Source organism: Papio anubis, chromosome 11 (assembly GCF_008728515.1).
Source record: "Papio anubis isolate 15944 chromosome 11, Panubis1.0, whole genome shotgun sequence".
Classification (NCBI taxonomy): domain Eukaryota; kingdom Metazoa; phylum Chordata; class Mammalia; order Primates; family Cercopithecidae; genus Papio; species Papio anubis.
The window spans coordinates 58,168,803-58,189,572 of record NC_044986.1 but is presented as its reverse complement, the minus strand read 5'-3'; the positions used below and the strand labels follow the sequence as shown (position 1 = coordinate 58,189,572).

The 20,770-nt window shown below is 39.2% G+C and overlaps 1 protein-coding gene across 7 annotated transcripts in view; it reads right to left on the bottom strand.

Annotated features, from left to right (window-relative positions):
* ARID5B (AT-rich interaction domain 5B) overlaps positions 1–20,770 on the bottom strand; it is a 192,485-nt gene that overhangs the window by 90,363 nt on the left and 81,352 nt on the right. For 4 of the 7 annotated variants that reach the window (XM_017963014.2, XM_031652216.1, XM_031652214.1 and 1 more), the window contains one exon: positions 5,810–6,040. The exons of 2 other annotated variants lie outside the window; for them this stretch is intronic. In XM_017963014.2, coding sequence (XP_017818503.2) covers positions 5,810–6,040 — 231 coding nt within the window. Of the gene's footprint in view, positions 1–3,702; positions 3,737–5,809; positions 6,041–20,770 lie in introns of all 7 variants that reach the window. One more of the 7 variants, XM_031652217.1, reaches the window with a different exon arrangement.

Sequence of the window (20,770 nt, the reverse complement as noted above, 5' to 3'; positions counted from 1 at the left end):
AAGCACAACTCCTTTTCCACTTAGCTTCAATGAAAGACAAATGTCTGCCTTCTTATCATTTGGGAGATCGGTGGGTACTGCAGGCAGGCAGAGAAAGTATGAATGTGGACAGGGGCCAGGAACAAAGCCATTTGATCATCGAAATCCATTGTGACCATGAAACCTACTTTGGCAAGGAAAAAAATGTTTACTCACTTGCAAATTCCCATGATCCTTAACAAAACAACTGCCTTTCCTTTCATTTCCAGCAAAACATGTGATGTTCAGAAAGGAAGAGGCAGAGCCCAGCTCATCCTTTATGTTTCAAATTAATTTTATACATCCTGAATTTCCTTTCATAAAAATTCAAGGTTTTGTCCCTTCATCTCTTCTGTTCTCTCCCTTTTCTTTTTCTTCTTTTGTCCATAATGTCATTATTTCACTCCACAGGAAAAACAGGACTGGAAAGTTCAGTACAGAGATAGAAAAGCCTCTTTAAAAACATACCATAAAAAGTAGAAAACTCTTCTTTTCCATTAAAGTTCTATTATAGTAAGACCCCAGGAGCCTTAGGGAATTGGGTTCCTTCATGATTGAAAAACAAGATCATTTTGGACAAATATGAGTTGTGCAAGACCTAAGACTGATAGAAACAGTAGAGAATCTTCATTTATTAAGAGGATTCTCTAAAAATCAACTGAATACGGTCTTATTCTGTGTCCGGCAAGTTGGCTGTTATTACCTGATTTTACAGATGGGGCAACTGAGGGACCTTATGTCACTTGCCCAGAGGCACAAGAATCAGATGGTTGAGCCCTGATTTAAACCTGGGCTATCTGCCTCTAAGCTTAGCACTCGTTCACTATCCCCTGCTGTCCCTCCTTTCTGGTCCCCAGCAGAATGTGTATTTTCATATTGACACAGCCAACCCCTTCTCCCTGAAGATCAGAGCTCATGGTGTCTGCACATGGACAAAACACCTGAGGACAGGCCAACTCATCTCTTTTCTTTCCTGGTGAATTACCACAACTTTCCTTTAACCCCATCCCATCACACACACACACCCCAACTACCAAAAGACTTAGAAGCACAACTTCAACTTCCTATGCTTCTTCGCAAATCAAACCTCCGACCAAAATAAACTGTTATCTCTTTTTTAAGTCAACCATTTCTTAATCCATTTAGTCCCACACACCTTGAATAACTGATTTCATCTCATTTATGTATATTGAGCTGCCTTACATATCTTTGATGGAAGCCAGTACCTTAAAGTTATCCATTTATCTACTGTACTGAGTGTGCCTCTGTTTGGATTTAGCTGTCAACACTTCACACATGTGAAATCATTCTGTGTGATATTAATGTAAACACTGTGCATTACAAAGTGGTGGACATTTTATTGTTCTAACAAAAATAGACAAAAATGTTTGTATGTGTTTGCTTTTTCTATGGCATAGAAACTAACACAATATAAATGACAGTATGCATTTTACAAAAGAGGAATCATTAAAAAAGGTAAAAGCAAGGTAGGGGTTGTTGGAGAATGCTTGATGTTAAGCTATTCTAACAGGACGGTGGAGGCAGGAATTATGCACAGAATAAAGATTCTTATGAAGAAAAAATTGCCATTCACATCACTTTCCCCTCATTGGTATTACAAGCTCATTTCCTAATTGCATGCGCAATACAATGAGTTTTCATAATGCTTTAATGGGGAGTCTGTTGCTTTCGTTTTAAAAATAGTCAATTCTCTTGTGCTAAGAAAAGAGCATATTGCCTTTAAGAGCAGTGTAACTGACAAGATGGAAGAATGCAAGCAGGATGTCGAGACTGAAGCTTTTCAATCACCTACCATTAATACGATTCAATTTATGCTTATGTCATAGGTTTAGACATTGCACAGCTCTGTAAGCAAGGAAGGGACCTGAATAAAATACAGTGAAGAAAGCAGATGGTATGCTATCAAAACCCTTCAAGCCTAAAATAACCTTTTCCAAGTAAGGAGGATAGTTAATTAAAACCAGGATATATTTACTCAATTCTGAATATCTCAATGTAAATAAAAATCAAAATGACGCTACTGTAATGTTGGATTAAATGATGAAATTTCATCTATTCTATTTTTCTTTAATAGTTTCTAATCAAACTTTTCATTAAATAGCTTCATAAAATTCCACAGAGAATTTATTTACAGGGACTCATTACAGATTTAAAAGCCTTACTTTTATTGTTCAATTAAACTTGTTATTCAGTGGACAACATTAAAACAGCAGCGGAGATTGGTGGGGGGGGGGCAGGGGTGTATGGGCAGTTGGGCAAGGTCATCCCACAATGCAAAGTCTATTTTCAGAGATGAATCCAGGGAATGCAGGTAAGCTCTAAGGCACACAGAGAAAACTCAGACTCATTCCTATCCAAGACGAAAAGCCAGCCCCAGCTCCAAAGTCACAGCCTGGGTTCTTGCCAGGCTTGGTCATTGAGTCACATGTGTGTCCCACAGGTAGAGAGGACATCAGGCCATTTATGAAACGCACTCAAAGGATAGTGACTAGAGGCAGAACAAACCTAAGACAGACCAACAGTTGATCCAGGGTGAAGGCAGCCTTTACCCAAAATTGAAGGTCAGAATGTGAGTTTTAAACAATCTACACATTTCCAATAGTTTTTAAAATTAGAAATGAGTAGTTATTAACCCGCTCCCTATCTTTTAAAACCAGATCAAACCCTGCCTTTTTCACGAGGCTTTCCCTGACCCCTCACCAAGACTGCCATCTCTATCCACCTCCCAGCCCACTGCTAAATTCCTACCACACTTGCTTTCTGCAACACTCATCAAATACTTAATCATTGACTTTCTTGTAACATTAGTTAACCTTTCAGGTGTGTTAATCCTGTCTTCCCCAATTAGATTTTAAATTCTCAAAACTAGCAAGAACCAAGTTTTATTTATCTTTCGAACACCTCCTCCCACCCCCCACTCCATAATCGCATTTAATAAAAGAAAGCAAAAAGTATATTAGTTAATAAAATAAACATTATTCAATCAAGGAAAGCAAACAGTGTCCTTTTGAGAAGGACCTTGGAGGTATTTTATGGCAATTTATGAATTTCATGTGTCAAAGGTGTAGCTGCTAAATGCTATAAACTCTTTGCCATCAGCTCTACCATTCATCCACCTGGTGATATGGCCAATAAAATTTGATTTTTACAGCCTAGGCATACTGTTACCTAAATTACATTTGACCAATTACTGAAGTCACCAAACGTGTGGTACAGAATATATACTGTGTAGAAAATTCATCTGTGGGCCCCCTGGCACTCTCGGTAATCTGACAGAACTGTTTCAGTCATCTGGCAGTGTTTAATATTAGGAACATTTGTTTAATGCTAGTCACTAATTAAATTTATGTTCTTCCACCAACTGTTAGTTGGTTGGAGAAACTCAATGCCACATTTTAACAAACACTTTAACCCATGTCAATTTCAAATGCAACCAGTTGGAGATTTAAAAGGGTGCTCTTTGGAAATTTAGGTTGTGACTGAAAGTGGGACGGTGGGGAGGGATGTTAGTGAAGCTGCTCAAATCTGCTCAAAATAAGCTTGTTGGTCCACTTACTAACATGAAAGACTTTAAGAAGTACAAACTATTTGAAGTACAAACAACTAAAAAAGGTCTAATACTCTAATTATTAAACTAGCCATCTAGAAGGTCTCTAAAGGTACCTTTATTCCAAAAGAAAGCTTCCACTTTAAGAGGCTGGAGAAGAAAAACAGCATTAAAATTAGCTATACCAGAAGAAAGTTCAGGGAAACATTCAAAAGTCAGACGCTTGTGTTTGTGAGAACATTTAAAACTAATTTAGTAACTCTCAACCATTGTGATCACTGTTAAATTGGAACTTCTTTCTATTACCAATTCTAGATGCAACAGCTTTGAAACTCAATGACTAATAATTCTTAAATTAGCCAAAAAGGTTAAAACATTTTTTTCCTCATATTACATTGTGAAACTCTAATTTTGAACACTCTTAAATGAGGGAACACATGCTTTCGGTTTTATTCTGTGTCAGGAATTTAGAGACCTCTTGAGCGGCAAGTAGGAAGCAACGTTTGGGAGCCGGGCACGTGGAAGAAAAACTCAAACACAGGTATTGAACAGGGAAGATATGTAAATGCTGATCTGAAAAGAGAGGGCATTGTAAAAAATGTATTGCCTACATGTATCTACTTGAAGTCAAAGGATATCTGGATACTAAAAATATAACAATAAATCAATTTCTTTGAAGACGAAAAAAATAAATACTAATAGTTTTGCCCTCTTACAGAATGACAGTCATTTGATAAGCCAGAATTGTGAAAGATACCCAAAAAAACAATTTAGAGGGAAAAAAGTGTCATGGCTCTTAAAATCTAACGGACTTAGATCATTTGGTTCCCCTTCCTCTCTCTCTTCCTTTCCTTCTTGATCATCATATGCCATCTCCTCATCCTCGCCTCGACTCTGTTCACATATCTACTTGCAAAATTTCTCCAGCAGCAGCACCAGGGCTGTTGAAATCATGAAGAATCAAATTTAAGAGGCCACAGTGGACTCCTGAAACCATACCAAGATCTGCAAAAGATAAGCAGAGTAACCTGAATCTGGATAATCTGCCAACTAGGGATTCTCGGAAAAACGTCAGCCGACAAAATCAAGGAATGCTTCAGTTCAAAGGGACCCTATGCTCTCTCCAGGCTAAGGGTCTCAACCTCTTCTTCACCCAGGTAGCCATGAGGGATTCAGCAGGGCTCAGCCATCCCAGCAGTCACTCTGTGGTAGTGATTCCAGAGAAGGGGTAGGGTGAGAGCTGTAGTGTTCACGCCTCTAAGTATAGAAATTCCCAGGAACACAAGCAGTTTGATAAGGCTACCCCAGGGTATTCTGACATCCCTGCCCAGCCCGCTGAAAACCACTGATATGATCCAATCTCTTCAACAAACAGATGAGAAAGTGATAATGTAAGAGAACGACTATCTTGGCTTGCATCTCGCCATCTACTGCATCACATAAGGCTTCCCCAACTGGTGATGTGATATCTTCTTCTCCTCCCGCTCTGTCTACATGTAGAGACACGTGACCGGTTAGCGATGTGGATTAAGATATGTGTGCATGTATCCATCTTTGGTGGGCACAATGTGCGTGCATGTGTGTGTGTGTGTGTGTGTGTGTGTGTGTGTGTGTATGTATGAGTATATGAAAATATTCAGGACATGGAGATCTATTACCAATCATCTATCTATCTATCTATCTTTATCTCTATCTATCTATCTATCTATCTATCTATCTATCTATCTATCTACCATCTCTCTATGTGTCTATCTACTGTACAGGACTGAAGTGGTTATCTATCTATCCACCATACAGTACTGAAGTTGTTTTCTTTGTATCTATTTATCTATCCACTGTTTACCATTGGTGCATTTTATAATACCTTATAACAATGAAAAGAGAGTGACTGGTTAAATAAAAAAGCACGTGAATAGACAAAGCCTTTTGAGAAAGGACTCACATGAAAGCTTCCTGTCCTAAAGTCCAATTTCAAGGTCGACCAAGCAACTTCAGACTACACTGAACAACAAATTCTAAATAATCATCTCTTACTCATGGTAAACAGAGGCTGTGAAGGAGGCAATGACACCTTATGCCGCAATAATGTGGGGGATGGGAGGGATGGGGCAGCACATGGGGCTTGTGAAAGTGAGCCCCGTTCCCCATCACCGCTCTTCAGAAGAACTGAAAACAACTAGGCACACACGCACAAGTATCAGGTAGGAAAAAAAAAACACTCACCAAACTCATCGCATATACTCTCGTTTTCTATGAGAGTCGGGTGGTCAAAGGTGTCCCGACAGTACAGGATCTGAGGGTTCCTGCTGACCACTGCAATGCCCCCCAGGGCCAATGCAAACTGGTCCGTTAGAATGGAAGATGGCTTATCCTGGATGCGTTTCAGCATCGAGCGGTACCGGCAGTACTGGGGGTAGCTGAGAACTATCACGTTCGTTTCTTCCTCGTCCTCCCCTAGACAAACGAGAAAACACTTCCATTACCCTCTTCCCTCTGACAAAGAACTTTCATGGCCATGGTATAATTTCAATAATCACTTCTGGTTTGGGACTAAAAAGACTCTCATCCTTGTTACAGTCTGGGGGATGCCAGCATCCTCCCGGCCCCACCTCACCCATCCAGCCCCACAGAATATGCTTCAGGCTACCTGCACAGTGGACCTTCTTATAGAGAAAAGAAAAGAGTAGGCTGGCCCTCTAGACACAGTAAGCAATATCTGTGTCATCAGCAAGCAGCAAGACCCAAAAACTGTTTTGAAAGAATCTTCATTTTTTGAAACATTAAAGTCGTCATCATCATAGGAAAAGGAAGAACTTTGCTGGGCTTCTTTATATTTATTTCTAGTTTGGAATTGCTCTTATATTGGATTATACAGATGATCCTCAACTGAATGATGGTTCCACGTAAGATTCCATGACTTTATTATCGTACAAAAGCAACATGCATTCAGTAGAAAGCATACTTTGTATTTTGAATTTTCATCTTTTCCTGGGCTGTGGATATGCAGTAGGACACTCTCTTGTAAGGCTCGACAGGGGCAGTGGGCAGCAGCTCCCAGTCAGCCACGAGATCAAGAGGGTGAACACTGGTACTCTACAGTATACTGTGTTGCCAGATGATTTTGCCCAACTGTAGGCTACAGTAAATGTTCCAAGCACGTTTAAGGTAGGCTAGGAAGGCTATGTGTTCAGTAGGTTGGGTGTATTCAATGCCTTTTCGGCCTGATATTTTCAGCTCGCAATTGGTTTGTTGGGATGTAACCCCATAGAAAGTTGACAAGCATCTGTATCATCTTTTCAATGCTTGAAGCCTCTCAATAGGTCATCTGGCCCCAAAGATGTCCATGGGTCTAAAATGCATCACCATCTGCTCTGGGGTCATGAGTGCTGTTTAGCAGCTATTTCCTGTTCTCCTTTTGGGCCTGTGGAAAGCCTGTGTGCCTCACTCTCTTGGAGGCCAATGGCCTTCTGACTTCCCTTGGCCAATGAGATATGACAGAAGTGGGTGATTGCTTTAAGACCCAGTGTGCCACTGACCACAATCTTCCTTCGTCTTTGATGTGACCATCTATGATGTTCCAGATAGTGGCAACTCTGCCAGTATGGGTCTTGGAGTAAAATTAACATGAAGCAGAACCCCTGGTTGATCCAGAAGAGACATATAACATAAGCAGAAAATAAACCTTTGTTTTTCTAAAGCAATGGTGATTCGGGGGTCATTTGTTATTGCAGCATGATCTAGCCCAACTTGATTGATACACCCACCTTCTCCATCCTCCCCACACCCATATCCCTTCTCTTTTAATGTTCCTCAAATCCATCTGGTAACTTGGCACACCTCAGAGAACCATGCTGGGAGGACTCCCTAAGCATCCTTGTGAGAGAGTTCTATCAAAACCACCTTAACTCAGGGGAACATTTCAGCAAATTTAGCGAAGCTTCCTCTTACAATGATCTTAACACTTATTTATACCTCACTTTATTTTGTGCTAATTTGTAAACACCAGATTCTGCATGGATGAAGCCTTCCTTCATCTTAAGCTTGAGAAATGGCAAACACTGTGCTTTGGTGGCCTCCACCTGTACAACATCAAGCTGAATTTAGGCTCCCTGACCCAGTTTGCCATCACTCTGCAACCACCCCATCAGAGTGGTTGTAAGCAATTCCCAGATATGTCACTTGCTTCTCCAAAGGGAAAACACTCAATATTTCAAGCCCTTACCATGCTGCAGGGAATTGCACTAGACAGTTGTTAAGGATACCGACGTTATCATGGCCATCTGGTAACCAGTGGGAGACGAATGAGCAAGGACGAAACATAATGATGGAACATAACCAGTACCCATGGAAGGTGTGCATGTGACCTTTTCAGATAGGAGGCCAATACCCAGATGTATTTCTAATTATGCTCACTTAGTTCCTCAGGCTGGCGGCTTTTCCACGGATGGAGATGTTTAGCTGCTTACAAGATGACATCTTTTAACAGTGTACACCTCTTCAACTCCTGCCTGGTCTGTGGATAGCTGCTTTGTCAGCTGGCACACTTAATTAGGAGGAAATATGTTTACCTTAAAGGCAAGTCCCCAAATGCAAACTAGTTTTGAGATGCTGATATATGTCCCAAGACATGCCCATCTGAGATTTTCACAGCAGACCAAGATGCTAAGTTCAAACTTTGGGTTCAAAACTGTGTTTTTATACAGCTAAAGCACAAAAAGTTTTAGCAAAAATATTCAAATGCTGTCAGTTCTCCAGAGTTTTTAAGCGCTATTTCAAGAAGCAGCCCCCAACGTGTCAATTGTATTATTACACTCGATTTGTATTCTACTCGATTTGTCTTAAGACATTGTTAATGAGAGAGAGGCATATAACCATGAACTGCCAGGGCTACCCCTCATAGCGAGCTCGTAGCACTTAATACCCTCTCCTATATATAGTAAATACTGTGCCTGAAAATACCTGTTGATTCCAAAATTCTATCTTGGTTGTGCAACTAGCTTTCTACGATGGGGGTAAAGGTGCATCAGTTTCTCCAAGTGTTCTTGAAATAAAATGGAGAAAAACGTGTGTGCTCTCAGGTTGAAGGAAAATAAATGAACAGTTTCGGAGTAAGTTTCACGGAAGATGCCACCTGGACTCTTGGGACCACTTTACTTCCTTCATATCCTTTCATTCTCATTTTGTTTTTTTCTCTAACCATTCTTCATGATGATGCCATCTCTAACTGCTTCCCAATTCTCTGTTCTGGATGGAGTCGGCTCCCTGGCAATCTTCTGTGCCTAGAAATGACCTCTTTTTTTTTCTCTCCACCTCATCCTAGCTCAAAACATTTAGGTCACACAGTACCCAAAACACTAGCCAAGTCATGAATCCTTCTCTTTCTGTTGGAAGAAAAGCAGCAAGTTTCCCCTACTCTCAACTCCTACAACTGTCTGTGCGTTCTGGAGACAGTGTTGCTAATAGTGGTCCTGGGAATGTCTGCATCAGAAACAGATACTGTGCTGTCGAGAACCAGTGGTTCAGCATCTCCAAGGCTGGGGTCTAGGAATTTACCTTTACAACAAGCATCCCAAGTAGCTCATGCACACTAAACTTTGAAACCAGTAACTCTGAGTTTACTTTTTTGCAAAGACTTAAAGTAAGGTAGTTAGTTTGGGTTTTGTGACAGAGATATATATATATCTCACAAATATATATATATTTAAATATATATATTTAATATATATATTTGTATATATATTTATATATCTATTAATATATATACATATATATTAAATATATATATATTTAAAGTTGTCAGAGTTTTAAAAAATTCTTATTTCTCTCCTAATCCCCCAGTACATAGAACAAAGAACCAAATTCTCTTCTCTCTGCCACTTTTTCAGGATTGTTATAGATATCACAGAAGACAGCAAATTTTAAAATCCCTCTTAACTAAAAATATGAGAAACGGAGAGACTGTTTTCCCGTTTAGAAAGCAAGTATTAATGCTATCTCCAGTGCTGATAATAAAACACTAAAATTTACAAAGGTTTTTTATACAGCATTTTCACATCTCTTTTGTTCCTCGCAACAACCCTATTAGTGCCATTACTACTTGTTAATATTCCCCAATTTGAGACTATAACCACCCAATCCTTTTTCTTTCTTTCTTTCTTTTCCTTTCTTTTCTCTTCTCTTTCTCCCTCTCTCTTTTTTTTTTTTTTTTTTTTTTTTTTTTTTGAGATGGGCCTCTCTCTGTTCCTCAGGCTGGACTCAAATTCCTGGGCCCAAGCAATCCTCCTACCTCTGCCTCCCGAGTAGCTGGGATTTATAACTCAATCTTTGAACTCCAAGTTTGATGGACTTTTCATTAGGATAAAATGTCTCAAATAATAGTAGTAATAATAATAACAGAGATTTAACTGGTTTACACTATTAGGGATGAGGATGGTGGCCTCTGATCAAGTCAAATGTAAAAGTTCTGTTTGGTGGAAGACTGTAGAATTCAGCCAGTTGGAAGCCAAAATTCTGTTAGCTTGTTATTTATTATTTTGGAACACTGCAATTCCCACTGTAATAATTTAACATTATTGATATATCATTCATATACCTTAACTTTCTACTTTCTATGCATGTGACAGGAAATAGTCCCAACTCTATGTGTTGCCAGCCTAGAACCCCTACCTTTCATCAACCTCCTTCCACACACTAAGAGGCTACAGGCATAGCTGGGGCTTGGTCTAATGTGGCAATGCTTGGTGGGGCCAAAACAAAAAATGATAACTTTGTTGCTTACGAACAGAACCGCCCATTTGGATCAGAATTTTGGCATTGTTTGGACAGAGGCGGATTTCCAACCTTGCACTTAGACGTCCCCAGAGGAGTTGCCTTTAATATTTACCAAACTGGAGAAAGCCCACGAGACCTTGAGGACTCCTAGGAAAGTTTACAAAGCATTCTAAGTGAAAAGTAAAAGGGAAAAATACAGAGTCAAAGTGGGATCCGGAAAAGCCAAAGTTGAAGCTAGGTTGAAGTTTCACTGAGTAAAAACATCCCACGTCCAGGTCTCTTCTTTGTAGTTTATTTTATTGGAGAAAACATTTTTTTTCCCCTCAAGACAAAATATGGTCAACATTACATGAAAGGTGTGTATAACAGGGTATAAAATTTTGAGTTTGGGGAGAGCTTTCCAGATCTAAAATTCTATGATTCTAAAACTGCCTCCTAAGCCTTTGCATTAAATTAACTTCCTTCTGATACAGCTATAAAAATATTAAAGTGTTCAACGGCTGGCATATTTTATTTTGCCCTAGTACACCAGGAAACAAATAAAGCCAAGCAGTCCTTTCAAGAATTATTTAAATTCCTCAGATACTTTTTTCTTGCTCACGCAGTTCATATACACATAAGTAAACACTCCTGTGCAAAGTTACCCACGAAACAAGGGCTGCCAATAAATGCTGTGTAAGATATTTTCCCCCTTCCAATTCATAATAGGGAAAGCAGATAAATCTAAGAATGAATAAATTGCACATTTGTTTTGTAAAAGACAAACAAAGTGTTCCTGGAACAAAGATTTTCTTTCAACCACACCCACAGAGAAAAAGAAATCAAAGTACTACCCTAGTAGTATTCTTCTAACACACTCTAGTTGGATGTAGCTGGTTGGGTTATACATATATTACTTGATTTCAGTCAACAGAAAATGATCTGTAATAAATTGCTAGTACCCAAGACTGAAATTTTAAACCATAATTATGATATTCTATTAAAATGTCATCCCATTCCTCAGTTTCTCCCATACCAAAAAAAAAAAAAGTGAGTGCCTATTTTAAAATGAAACATTCATAGGGAATAAGAGACCCAACATTACTAAACCTCATTTCAACTTCAATAAAAAGAACTTTGCCTATTAAAAGTTAATACCTAAAGTACACTGCTTGTAATGCTCAACCAAAATGACTCTAATCCTGTGCTTATATCATAATTACACGTTTTGTTAACCTCTCTCAATGTCAATTTTTTACTTATTTATATATTTCAAAGTCCAAAACAGAATTCCACAGAGAAACTGTAATTATAACTTGAGACTCCACCCAAGCTTTTCAAACAGTAACTGTATACCATTGCTTTAATCCTCAGAGTTGGGCTGGGGGTGGGGAAGGGGTCGGGGAGAAAGGGTAAGAGCAGGCCTTCATTCTGAATAGCACGTTGCTCAAGTTGTCTTTGTACAAAGAGAGATGCATGAAATAGCAAACACAATGAATTAATGGAGCATTGACTTTCAAATATCCATAATGCTATTTTTTGAAAATAGATAATGGCGGCCAAATGCACAGAGTCTGAAAACATAAATTCCAGAGGAGAAATTTGCTTTTATCTCTTACACAACAATTTAGAAATGTAACTTTCTTTTTCATTCTTGGGGTGAGGGGAGGCTTGTTTCGGAAACATCACACTAATATGCTTACTGAAAACCACTATAATCTACTTCTAACATCAGTAAGTTTTCTTAAAAAAAAAATCTTTTAAAAAAACCTTCGCCCCAGGATTTTATAGAGCCTAGTGGAAAAAATATGCATGTTCCTTCCTGCACCTAATTACCTCAACTGAAAAATCTGCCAAGTATTTTGCCCTTTAGTTCTCTTAATCGTATTAGGGCAAATGCATTTGGATGCCAATAGAAACAAACATTTAAAGATTTTCACTTAAAAGATTCCAAATATGTATGAAGGCTAAGTTTGAGACACAATGTCTCTTGTGCTTCAAAGACAGCATACAATTTTCTTTCTCCTTTTTTTTTTTTAAAGCAAATATGAATGTGCTCATGTTATAAAACTTGATGTCTAGTTTTGAAACAATTTAAGCAAAATAATGTCAATATGTGAGGTTCTCACAATGATTTATGCTTCCTCCTGTTACTTTATTACATTAGACATTCTTTTCTCAAAGCTTTACACTTTTCACTGTGCTCCTAGCAACCATCCAACGGCGAAGCATCAACTTTATATACCTGGCCGTATTCCAATTCTTACTGCTATTGACAATTACATTGAAGTTTCCATTTAATTGCTGCTCTGTTGTGACACTGAATATTTGTCATAATTAGGCATTTCCTATTTTCTGTCCATGCATTTTTGATTATTACTGAAAATGAAATTTTTATTCCAGAAAACCTAAGCATGAAAATTCTACAGATAAGAGTAGCTACAGCTGTTACTATCATTACCAACATTGTAACATGAAGAAAAAAAAAAAAAAGAATATAATTTCTCGGAAGGTAATTTTCCTTTCAGTCTAAGTGCTCTTATTCATCTTGCAGTTACTCAATGATTTCCTGTTCTAATTACAGGACATTATACAGAAAGACATTTGTAAAAGGAAAATGCAGCAGAGCATATGACTAAATAGCTTGAATTGGTTGAAAGTGTTTAAAATTCCAAAGTTGTACATCAACTTTATCAATTCGTGGTTACAGCTCTATGTAAATGTGTACTGTGTCCTGCCGTATTTTTCAATCTCTCTTAAGGCAGTAAACTTAGTACCCAAAGTTAGTACACATCAAAGGGGAAAACACATTTGCAGTTAAACTGATGTTGAAGAGACGGAGTCAGAGAAGATCAGTTTTGTGTGTGTGTGTGTGTGTGTGTGTGTGTCTGTGTCTCCCCTCCTCATCAAAGCTATTAAATTGGAGACGTGCCAAAACAAGGAGTGGAAAATATTAATAATAAAAATAAATTAAATGCCTGATTAAAAGGGAAAGAGAACAAGATTCCATCCGGAATAGAAATGAAAATGCCACAAACTATTTCATAAAAACAAACTGTGACGTAAATTACACATCAGTATTGCACTGTTGTGGTTATTTTGAGAAATGGTTTGTACTGTAAGTCAGCTGGTACTGCCCCACCCTTAATGATTTTGTAATTCTCTACACAGTAAGCAAGTGGGGCAGCCCTGAGATTGCTGAGACAGAAAACAGACCTAGCCATACAGAACTGGCAATAAAAAGATAATGTACTTTTAACATAACAGAACAAGGAGATTGGCTTGACTTTATTAACTAAAAAAAAAAAAAACTACTTTAAATGGTCCCCAGCTTGCCATTTGTTTTGATAAATGGAAACACAGATCTTCCCAGGATAGGCAACAAAAACATCACTGGAGAACTTAAAAAAAAAGTAAATGTGGGAAAAATATATCAGTGCATGGATGCAAACAAAGAATATTTCAAACGCAAAACCAAGGGTTTGAACCAGCTGTTTCCAAAAGCAAACCACTTAAAATAGAGGCATACACAAATATAAAAATATGTATCAAAATGTTACTATCAGTTTTTGCCCTTACTATTGCTTCATCACTCAAGAAAAAAACATCACAAAGCTAAACTATAACCAAACACTGCCATCACTCTGAGTAACAGATGAACTCAGTGGGAAGAAAGCCAGCTCCACCTCCAAGGTTGTCCCAAACGGTCACTGAATTCTTAAGCCACCACCAGGAGCCACTTTTTATCTTGAGAATTTTGCAGCTTATTGCCATAGAGTTCATCTCAGCCAAATTTAAATGTCACACTAGACAGGGATTATGCAACAGGTGAGACTTCATGGCCAGATTGACATGTAGGTAAAGTTGTTAGCACATATGAGGTGTTATTCTATGGGACCTGAACTACCTTAACTTACTTCCCCGGCACATGGGTTAACCCTTTATGCTATAGTCAGCCATTCACGTTTCTGTTTTTTTCTTTTTTTTCTTTTTGAGACAGAGTTTCGTTCTTGTTGCCCAGGCTGGAGTGCCAAGCATGATCTCAGCTCACCGCAACCTCCACCTCCTGGGTTCAAGCAATTCTCCTACCTCAGCCTCCCCAGTAGCTGGGATTACAGACACATGCCACCACGCCCGGCTAATTTTTTTGTATTTTTAGTAGAGATGGGGTTTCTCCATGGTGTTCAAGCTGGTCTTGAACTCCCAACCTCAGGTGATCCGCCCACCTCAGCCTCCCAAAATGCTGGGATTACAGGCGTGAGCCACTGTGCCTGGTCTCTACAATAGTTTTTTAACCATGATACCAAAAGCACATATGGAAACAACAAAAAATAGATAATTGGACTTCATTAAAATTAAAAGCTTTTGTGCATTAAAGGACACTATCAATAAAGTGAAAAGACAATCTCGGAGAGTGGGAAAATATTTGCAAAGCATATACCTGATAAGGGATTAATAACTAGAATACATAAAGAACTCCTGCAACTCAGTAACAAAAAGACAAACCCACTTAAAAATGGCAAAGGACGTTGATGATTCTCCAAGGAATATATATAAATGGCATCTTAAAAAATGCTCTTCATTAGGGAAATGAGAAGCAAAACCACAGTGAGACACTACTTCACACCCACTAGGATGACTATTATAAAAATGAAAACAAAAAAATCCCAAGTGTCGGCAAGGATGTGGAGAAATAGGAACCCCTGTGCATTGTAGGTGGGAATGTAAAATGGTGCAGCCATGATGAAAGACTTCCTTAAAAAGTTATATACAGAATTGCCATGTGATAATTCCACTCCTAGGTATATACTCCAAAGAATTAAAAACAAGGACTCAAAAACAGATATTTACATACCAATGTTGATTGTAGAATTATCACAAAATAGACAAAAGGTAGAAACAACCCACCAGTTCCTCAATAGATGAACATATAAAATTTGGGGGGTGTGTGTATGTGTGTATGATAAATATTGTGATTCCACTTATACGAGGCATTTAAAAGTGGACTCGCAAAACAGGGTGATTCATAGAGACAGAAAATAGAATAGAGGTTGCTAGGTGCAGGGGGTTTAGGAGGGTTGGAAGGAATGAAGAGCTATCGCTTAATGCGTACAAAGTTTCTGTTTGGAATGATGAAAAAGTTCTAGAAATAGTGATGACAGTTACACAATATTGTGAATGTACTTAATGCCACTGAATTGTGCACTTAAAAATGGTTAAAATAATAAATTTTACGTTATATCTATTTTACGCAACAATGAGAAAAAGGGAACAGCTGGGAAGGGTTATATTTTCTGTGGAGATGCATGATTGGTTGCTCTGGGGAGGAAAAGTGGTGTCTCTCCAATCCACAACTAGAATATATCCTGTAGGGCACAGAATCAGTGTCCCAATTCCTTGGTATCCCTCCTAGACCTTTGAGAGTGCTGACAAATGTAACTGCCTACAAACAATGCTGCAATAGACATCTGAGCCTTCTTCCAAAGAGTAAGAGCAGTCATGTCATTAGTTCACCGTAGACTCTGACCCAAAGGCACTTTCTAAAAGTCTGAAGGAATCTGGAGAAGGTTATCTGCCCAACATCTCTGTAGCCACTGCCTGGCAGGCCTTTTGTAGACAAAGGGTCATGTGGTTAGGCCGTCATCTCATTTTAGTGACTTTAAAAAGCAAAATAATCTCACCACTTGAGGAGTTTGTCCACCATGCTCTAAGTGCTGAGCCACCTCTGCAACTGCACTGACTTCTGGGAGCTAACATCTGTGTCAAGAGCATTTTTATAGGTTGCACTGTTTTCCTTCATCTTACCACAGGGCTTCTGGGGCAGCTCAACAAGGAAAGAAGGGAAAAGGCCTCTTGCCTCTGTCAGTGACTCATCTTAAATCAGTGGTCTTCAAAATGGTGAATCTCTCCTTTGAGGGTACGAGAAGACTTTTTAAAGGGAACCTACATAGGAATGGGACTGATCTTCAACTTAGTTATTACTCCACTCCGTAATGCATCTGCCTGAGAATAAGCCAGTAATCAGAACAGCCCATCTCCTTCTTCACCCATCCTCCATCCCTACTCCTTTTATGAGCACTAAAGAGTCAAATCAAAATATTGGTTTTGGAGACGCTTCCTTTATTGATCTATCAAGGAACCTCAAGCCATAGGCTTCTGATCTTTCCCTTCTTGCACATAGTTCTGTTCAAGAGGAAGCTCAGCATTAGAAATAGAGTACTTTGGCCTGTGTTAGGATGCTGTAAATTCAGAAAAGCCAAACCAATAAAGGTTAATGATGCTGGTCCTTGAAAGTGTAGCTGGAATGCGCTGCAAGGCTACCAGATTTTTTGACATAAATTGCATAAACCTATGGATAAAAATTTTAGATAATTTATTTTAGAACTGTCATGCTTTATTAAACACAGATTTTAAACTTCAGATTTTTGTCAAATCATATGTAACGTTTCTTCCAGTTACTAAAAAATAGTGTAAATATGTCACTAGTGATCTTCTCTTTTTCTTTTTTTTCTCTTTTTTTTTTTTTTTTTTTTTTTGAGTCTCACACTGTCACCCAGGCTGGAGTGCAATGGCGCGATCTCAGCTCACGGCAACCTCTGCCTCTTGGGTTTAAGTGATTCTCCTGCCTCAGCCTCCCAAGCAGCTGGGACTACAGGCATATGCCATAATGCCTGGCTAATTTTTTGTATTTTTATTAGAGACAGGGTTATTTTACATTTACATTATACATTACATTATACATTATACATTATAGTGTGTATTTTACATTTACAGCATCTCTTGAAGTGGACAAGCCACACTGCAAGGGCTTAGTCACCACAGGTGACTAGTGGCTACCATATTGAACAGCATAGCTCTCTTTAGAGCGTCTGCCTGAAAAGAAATTTGAAAATCATCGTGTCTTGGGTATAAAGAGGCACCTCGGAAAAATGAGGTTCTTCCGGGCACAGGTTCCTTTTGGCCAACTATCTTGAGATAAGATGTTCTGAAATACAGCTAGGAGAGGAGAATAGAACAGGAGGAAAAGCCTCACAGTGCCTGTTATTTCATTGTTCTGATACCCCAAACCCCAACAAAGGCCCAAAGTTAGCAAGTATAGTTATTTTAGTAGAGATTCTCGCTTGCCACCTTTGGTTTCTGGTGAATAATAAAATCAATTCAAAGTAAAATAATAATCTCTTAAAACCTCCAACTATAAGACCTGGTGAGAGCCCTCTCCTCTGCATTAAAACATATCCTCCTACTGTAACCAGCTTCAAGTTCACTTGGTGCCATGTCCACAAAACCATCTGCTCTGTTTTCTGTCATGACACCCAGTTGTTCAGAATGGGTATTTCTTTCTTTCTTTTTCTAGTGTGCACATTACTAAAAGTAGTTTAACAGCTGAAAGAAATACTTATGAAACCTACTGGAAACTGAAACCACTATTTAATCTCACGGCAAAGCAGTCATATAAAAACTCCAGCACCTTCTAATGTGCTGTCACAGCGCACCATGGAAGAACATCATTGAAAGCTGATGATACGGATATGCTCTGTTTTACTTCCTTTTTGTACAGGGTTAGTACTGAGTAAGCTGATGTAAGACAGGAGGAGGATGGCTCCAGTTTAGTCACCTTTCCCAACGTACCTACCATCTGCTGAAAATCATTTCCACGGCAAATATCCTCCTTTCCCCAATCTCTAACATCCAAACCTACTTCTCTTTCCTCATAAAAGACAATAAACAAATTGCTCGTGACTAATATATTAATTCCAGTGAGAGTTCTGGGGTTTCATACCGTGAGTTACCAGTGCTACAGATCCCTGTTCTGGGTATCTCTTAGGTATTTCTTCAAGATGATTTCTGTTTGCAAGGGTTGGCAAACTGTGGGCCAAATTCAGCCCAACACCTGTTTTTGTAAATAAAGTTTTATTACAACATAGTCATGCCCATTCATTTACATATTGTCTTTGGCTGCTTTCACACTACAACGGCACAGTTGTGTGATTATAGAGTGGTGCATTTACCACAGAGACCTTATGGTGCACAAATCTAAAGTATTTACTATCTGGCTCTGCTGACCCTTGATCTAGAGAATATAGTCTTGCTGCCAGAAATCTGCTATTTTGGATCACGACTATCAGCTTAATTTCTAAGATACAGTTACTCTGTAACACTTGGCTGCATTTACTTGTTCAAGCTGGACTCTCCTTTCCAGAATATGGGTTCTTCGAAGGGCAGGAGCTAGGTCTGTAGCATGTCTGAATTCCTAACACCCGGGAAACAAGCGAAGCACATGATAGACTCTTAATTAATGTTGATTCTTTTTCTGGTTATTCACTGTCCCTTTGTTCTTATCCTACTCCCAGATCATTACCCATTCTTTCTTCCTTGCTCTGTGACCCCTGCATGTTGTATCACTGGGCTCCCTCATGGGCTGGCTGGTTTCTGCTTGTTCAGCCAATGGGAGACACCTAACAGATCGCATGTGGGAGAGAGAGAGAAGCTGTCATATTTCTTCTCTACCCATCTCTGCTTCAGCCTGGCAGCTCTGGCCAAGGCCACAGCTCCTCCTTGACGGCAGCTTTCACCAGGTAGGACAATTTCTTCCTCTTGCTTCTTCCTAGTGCCCAGATGTCTTCATGGTTCTTTTCACCCTAACCTCATCTCTATAGTCTTCTTTGGGTTCTTAATCTGTAAACTGGACTGAAGAACGGTGACTCCTGGGAGGTCTTTAAACAGTAGTTAAAAGACGCAAAGCAGTCAGGCTAACGTAGCGCACGATAAACGCCCCGTAGGTACTTGTCTGATTATTGCTTTGCAAGTTGTTTTCCAGGAGGCCAAGGAACACTAGTTCCTTGAGAAAGAAGGGAGTATGTTACCAAGTGTTATGTGGCAAAGCGGCACCATAGCACGGGAAACACTGAGTTTAACAAAAAGCTACACAAACAGCTTGGAGCCTTTAAATGCTAATGGACATTTTAATGCATAAGAGGGAAGATGCTGCTTTTCCTGAATTTATTTTACTATGAAATCCTCTCCCATCCGCTTCCTCACCCTCCCCCACTTTTTTGTCATTCATGGCTCACCTCAACAAGTTAGTGTTTCCCTGATCACATTTTGGGGACATAACATACCTAAATGTTGATTACAGCGATCACCCTGCTCCCGTCAGCTCCCGTTCTCAGCACACAGCCTGCTTTACACTCTATAATTACAAACAGTTTACTACGCATAGTATAACCACTCATCTGTGTAACACTTCCATGTTTATAACGCCCTTTCATGTGCTTAGACTCATTTAATCCTCCTAGAATCTCTCTTAGGGCCTGTCAAGAATAGTCCCATTTTATACATGAGGACACCTCAATGAAATGAATGACTTGCCCAAGGTCATTCAGCTAATGGCAGGGGCAAGTTGCCTGGCACTATTTTAAATCCCACACTGTTCTTAACACACCCCAGCTGCCTTCTGCTTGACTCCGAACCTCTGAGAAGAGCCCTGTCAGATTCATGGTATTCCCAGGCACCTCTCAGAGACCCTCCAGTGAGCTGGTGGCTTTGAGAATTCTCGTAATTTTATGAGATGCAAATTTCTGGTTTCAGATTATAGTAGTAAAGAATCTCTTCCAGTCTTGTGTTCCAAACAATCCCTAAGTGAAGCTTGGTTTTGCCTTATTTGGAAGATAATCTCAAAAACAGATGACCATTGCACAGCACATGCTTCACCAGCACAATTCTTTACTTTTAACCCCTTAGAAAGCACATTTCAGCCTAAGTGAAGTCAATGGTATTATTATCTCTCTCTATTACTTCTCCTCTTTGGATCCCAGGACAAAGGTCCACAACCACCTGATTCTCATCATGCACACGTAGCTCACACAATTGCACCCAATGTATCATCAAAAAGATAAGATTAAAAATTACAGGATTACATATACGTAATTTAATGTTTTTTAGGACATTCACAATGCAACCATGACTCCAATCAATTTAGAACATTTTCATCACCCCAAAAGGAAACCTCATACCCATTAACACCCTGGCAACTACTAATCTACTTTCTGTCTGTATAGAGTTGCCTATTCTGGACATTTCATATAAATGGAATAATATAATATGTGGTTTAAAAAAAAAGGATTTAACATCAAAATGGTCTTGCATCTATTGACTGGTCAGACACCAGGGGAATACCTTCTGTGGATTAGGAGGTAGCAGGTGGCAAGAGGATAAAGACCAAAAGCCACCATCCCTCTTCAAAAGGGTGTGTACAGCCTAGAAAAGGTGGTGGGCATGTGAACAGATGTATTAGGTGGGTGCAAAAAGTAATTGCGGTTTTTGCCATTAAACATTACTGCAAAAACCGCAATTACTTTTGCACCAACCTAATACAAACAAGCCTTCTGACAAGAGTCACAGCAGAGACAGAATCTTGATAGCAAAGAGAGTGAA